Source organism: Wolffia australiana, chromosome 14 (genome assembly GCF_029677425.1).
Source record: "Wolffia australiana isolate 7733 chromosome 14, ASM2967742v1".
NCBI classification, from domain to species: Eukaryota; Viridiplantae; Streptophyta; class Magnoliopsida; order Alismatales; family Araceae; genus Wolffia; species Wolffia australiana.
In genome coordinates this window covers 4,681,867-4,687,264 of record NC_135848.1, presented here as the reverse complement: position 1 = coordinate 4,687,264, position 5,398 = coordinate 4,681,867, and the positions used below count along the sequence as shown (strand labels likewise).

The 5,398-nt window shown below is 36.1% G+C and overlaps 1 protein-coding gene across 1 annotated transcript; it reads right to left on the bottom strand.

Annotated features, from left to right (window-relative positions):
- Positions 1–1,590: 1,590 nt before the first annotated feature.
- On the bottom strand, positions 1,591–3,688 carry LOC144711796 (calmodulin-1-like). The gene is made up of 4 exons (XM_078585857.1): positions 3,532–3,688; positions 2,836–2,993; positions 2,647–2,727; positions 1,591–2,563 (listed from the first exon to the last, which is right to left on the bottom strand). The coding sequence occupies exons 1-4, from the start codon at positions 3,614–3,616 to the stop codon at positions 2,429–2,431; spliced, it is 459 nt and encodes a 152-aa protein (XP_078441983.1). The 5' UTR covers positions 3,617–3,688; the 3' UTR covers positions 1,591–2,428.
- Positions 3,689–5,398: the final 1,710 nt, after the last annotated feature.

Below are 5,398 nucleotides of genomic sequence, written 5' to 3'. Positions count from 1 at the left end.
TTTGAAACTTATGCAATAAATTTGTACTAACCTTAATCCACTTATTACTTATATAAATGGTGAGCAGGAGGTCAAACCACAAAATGGGATTTATGATTAAGATCAATGTTTGAAGCACCAGTTATGAAGAGAGTAAATGGACTTGGACAATGTGACAGAGAATATAATCAACCTTATATGATAGCTGAATTTAACTAAATTATATGCATGAGCACTTAATTCTTACTCATAAGAATTAAGAATTGATAACAGAGATTATATGATAATGCACCCGAAGACTGAAAAGAAGATGAGTTGTAAATATTAAGATGAATAAACTCTAATTAGGAACACGACCTATCAAAGTCCTAATCGTAAAATTATATTGAAGCATTGATTTCTACTCATAAGAATTAATAGCTTGTAAGAGAGAATGGGAACGATTTAAGCAAATGCAGATGATGAGAACATAGTAAAGAATGGTATGAACATCCTACTTAAGTTTTTGGATTTACCTGTTTCTTCAGTGATGCTCCCAAACATTAATTTCCTTTCATGACCCTGTACATTTGGCCCGGAGCTTGACGTGTTGCAATGTCATGAATGTTGATCAAGAGAGGGAAGGAATTCACATAGAAGAAGAAGAAAAACTCTAAAGATTGGTACTCTCCCTTGGTTTTTTTTATGGTTCTCCTCTTTTCCATTGGAGTGACCCCTTTAGAAAGAGAGAAACCCTCCATCAATTGAAGACTTGAGTCCATATGGACTAAATTTAAGTTGAGTGCATCTATAAAAGCGAAGCCGGCATTTGATGTTTGAAAAAATGTGCACATGTGCTCCCATATGTCTTCTCTCAAGCGCCCATTCATGCGTGCTTCTGTTCCACAATGTGCCCAGTCATTGCCTGATAGGCATATACCGGGCGTACCATGCCAGCCAAGTGAAGTGGAAATGGGCCCCTTTTTGCCCTGAGAGTGCTCAGAAAATGTCTAATAAATTCTAGAATAATTTCGAGAACTAAAATTTAATTCTCTTCCAATTGATGACTCCTCTTAGGGATAAATTTTAAGATCTATTACAACTAGATAAGTTCACTCAATGATCATTCTTTACATTAAAATGATTATATTTTGAATCTATTAAAATAAATAAATTCATCAAAACCTCAAAATACAATCATTTTAATGTAAAGAATTATCATTGAGTGAACTTATCATAAAAACACAGGAATATTCTAACTTAATGACAAATATAAGACCCAATATCTTCATAATATCAATACTAAGGGACTAAAAATGAGCTGATTTGGGGAATCATGATTACATTATGAAATTATGATTTATATCATCAATTGAACATATTTTAGGTAATAAATTGTAAATCTTACCATCTCATGATTACCGATTTTAGATTAGTTATTTTTCAGGAATAGGATAACATGTGTATACAAGGCATTTAATGACGAACTCAAATGAACTATTTGTATTCTGTTATCCATTATCTTCAGGATAATTCATTTCCTGAATATAGCGTACATAGTTTGCATCATATGTTTCGGATAATTAAATGGAATACCAAATGAGAGAAAGACATCCTGGAGAGGGAAAAGGCTACTCGTTTAAACATATAATTACTTCATAATCAAGAAGTGCCTACATTGATGATCAAGCTCCTAAACTTGATTAAGGCTTGACTTTACAGGGCGAGAGAGAGAGAGGAGATAGGAAAGATATAGGGAGGAGAGAGAGAGGAGAGAGGGAGGAGATATATTTATATATAGATAGAGAGAGAAGAGAGAGAGGCAGAGATAGATAGATAGATAGATAGAAAGAGAGGAGAAAGGGAGGGAGAGATAGATAGATAGAGAGAGATAGAGAGAGATAGATAGATAGATAGAGATAGATAGATAGATAGAGAGAGAGAGATAGAGAGATAGATAGATAGAGAGAGTGATAGATAGATAGATAGCGAGAGATAGATAGATAGAGAGAGAGATAGATAGAGAGAGATATAGATAGAGAGATAGAGAGATAGATAGATAGAGAGAGAGATAGAGAGAGATAGATAGAGAGAGAGATAGATAGATAGGTAGATAGAGAGAGAGATAGATAGATAGAAAGAGATAGATAGATAGAGAGAGGAGGGATAGATAGATAGATAGAGAGGAGAGAAATGAGAGATAGATAGATGGATAGATAGAGAGAGGAGAGATAGATAGAGAGAGAGGAGAGAGAGAGTGAGAGATACAAAGATAGATAGAGAGCGGAGAGAGAGAGTGAGAGATAGAAGGATAGATAGATAGAGAGAGAGAATGAGAGATAGAAAGATAGATTGAGAGAGGAGAGAGAGTGAGAGATAGAAAGATAGACAGATAAATAGATAGAGAGAGAGATCACTTCGGAGAGAGAGATCGTTACGGAGAGAGATCACTTCAGAGAGATACATCACTTCAGATAGCTAACATCATTCTAACAAACTCATCAAAGTTAATTTGGCCATCTCCATCCAAATCGGCCTCGCGGATCATCTGCTCCACTTCCTCATCAGTCATCTTTTCCCCAAGACTGATCATGACGTTCCTTAGCTGCAACTCATATTAAAAACATGCATAATTTATTAACTTTTTTTGTCTAATGAGCCCATTATAATGGGTGAGGCTTATCTGACCTCACTGGCAGAGATGAACCCGTTTTGATCCTTATCAAACACTTTAAACGCTTCCTTCAACTCCTCCTCTGCATCTGTCTCCTGAATATATTAAACAATGAATCATCACTATCTAATGCTCAGTCAAAAGGGTCAACTAACCACAGAAAAACAAGAACACCACTAAACTTAAAGCATATAGTTATTTACCTTCATCTTCCTAGCCATGAGACTGAGAAACTCCCCAAACTCAATTGTACCATTTCCATTAACATCAACTTCCCTGATCATGTCTTGAAGCTCTTCCTCTGTTGGATCCTGACCCACAGACCGGATGACGGTGGCAAGCTCATCAACAGTGATGCAACCTAAGAAAAAAAACCCAGAAAAAAATACAGATTTTCAAACAAGGGGAAGCCTTCCTCTCAAGATCCACAGATTTTTTTTAAAAAAAAAAACAGATAATCATGCAGAGGAAGGAAAAATGGACTTTGGTACTAAGGAATTAAAGATAGAGTGACCAGGCCCACAGCGTAGACCTTTCAGGCCTAAATATGTGGTGGAGAATCATTCTCCAAGTCACTCCAAGTGAGACTTTGAATATTAAAACTCTCATTCAAAGCTGGCGGGCGGACTTTTATCTTGACCAAGTCAGAATGCTAACCAGTTTCTCTCTCTTCCTTGATATTTCCCATAACAAGAGACATAGATCTACAAGAAACTAGCTAGAAATAAACAAGAAACTTTACAATCCCCAAGATCAAGTTCAATCCGGAGAGAAAACATTGCTAAAGTATATGAAGAGATGAGAACAACTAGAACAACGATCAAGCGATAAGAACGGCCATTGAACTTGAAAGAAGTTACGATATTCAATCAAATCAGAGGAGAGAAAGAAGAACAGACCGTCTCCGTCCTTGTCGAAGAGACAGAAGGCTTCTCGGAACTCAGAGATTTGTTCATCCGAGAGAATTTCCATGGAGCGAGGCATGGTGAGAGGAAAGACTTGAGCTTTTCTCAAAACCAAGGAAGCTTTTGTGAGTGAGTTTCGCTGGCCTTGGGAAATTTATAGAACCAGCAGACGAGCCGATGTGACTAAAATAGCCCTCGTTTTACTATCGTATCTTAGTATTCAACGTGCGATAAACCCACTATTTTCCTCAATCCTTGTCCTTTATCAATTTTTCTACCAAGAAATTGCCGAGAGATGTTCTAGGAAGAGAGAACTGGATTGTATAAATTTCCACTTCGCGTACAGGACTGCCCTCCAATTCAGCTATATTCCTATCTCTCTATGTTATATGCATATAATATTTATCTGTTTCTTCTCCGTAGTTTCAGCGTGTAGTCAACCAGTGCTTCCTCATCGACGGAAATGATGTAATTAAATCCTTTTCAAGATTTATGACTTCCGCGTAGTAACAAGAGGAAAACGATTGGAACGTATATTGGATGGTTATAGATAGATGTATGGATGGATCGATCATAGATAGCCAGATAGATAGATCGATGGTTAGATAGATAGATTGATTGATTGTAATATGGAAGGATAGATGGATAGATCGATAGATAGATAGAGTGATAGATCGATAGATCGATAGATAGACAGATAGATCGATAGATCGATAGAGATAGATAGTTAGATAGATTGATAGAGATAGATAGTTAGATAGATCGATAGAGATAGATAGTTAGATAGATCGATAGAGATAGATAGTTAGATAGATCGATAGAGATAGATAGTTAGATAGATCGATAGAGATAGATAGTTAGATAGATGTATCGACGGATCGATCGATGAAAAGATAGACAGATATACGCATGTCAAATCCCCATGAATAGCGTTCGTTTTTAGAGAAATGTAGATAGATTTATGAATACATAGATATGTAGAGTAAGATGAAATCCCCATAAATGCGTGGATCTTTAAAGAAAAATACATAGATAAATGAATATATGGATCGATATATAGATGATATATTGATGAATTTCAAAGCCCCATGAAAGGATTGGGTTTTTAGAAAAATATACAAAGATTATTGACGGATCGATCGATAGATAGATAGATAATAGATAGACGAATAACAAAGCCCCATGAAAGGCTTAGATGTTTTGCTAAATGTGAAAAGAACAAATTAGTTTCCGCAAATAAGATATGTACAGTTAATGAAAGCCCATAATATAGGTTACTAAGAACCAAAATCAGTTCGAATATAACATTTAAGAGCATATGAAGAGATTATCATTTTCAGATTCTAATAACCATCGTCCTCATCATCATGATAGCACCCGGATGAAAAAAAGATACAGTAAATGTATTATAACTTCCTGTATGGCAAGAAAGTCTTTTAAAATAAGCTTCAATGAAGCCGTATAAACTGTTTAAATTATCATAATGTAAACGAATAGAAAAATCAAAGACGAAATTATCCCGAAAAGTTCGTGGTGTGTTCCTTAAGGGACTTTCCGCGTTGTCTCCTCTCGGCTCTTTGGAACTTTCAGATAATAAAGAAGGCAAAGTTGAAGAAAGCGCGTGAACATCGTTTGGATTGGGCTGACGGGGCAGATATCGATCTTGATTCTTCATAAATCCGTACGCATTTAAGTGTAACCCATGTAATGGCTCATTGTGGATAAGCGATTTATATTTTTAAATTCGCAAGTTTAAAATCGTCCGCTGACAGTTTGGCATGCAGAGAGAGAGAGAGAGAGAAAGAGAGAGAGAGAGAGAGAGAGAGAGAGAGAGAGAGAGAGAGAGAGAGAGAGAGAGAGA

What these genes read in the sequence shown, in the direction of transcription:
- LOC144711796 (XM_078585857.1), bottom strand. Translation starts at nt 3,616, where the DNA reads ATGCCTCGCTCCATGGAAATTCTCTCGGATGAACAAATCTCTGAGTTC. An exon ending in CTTCGACAAGGACGGAGACG is followed by an intron (nt 2,994 to 3,531) that starts GTCTGTTCTTCT and finishes TTTTTTTCTTAG; the next exon opens with GTTGCATCACTGTTGATGAG. An exon ending in TCATGGCTAGGAAGATGAAG is followed by an intron (nt 2,728 to 2,835) that starts GTAAATAACTAT and finishes TAATATATTCAG; the next exon opens with GAGACAGATGCAGAGGAGGA.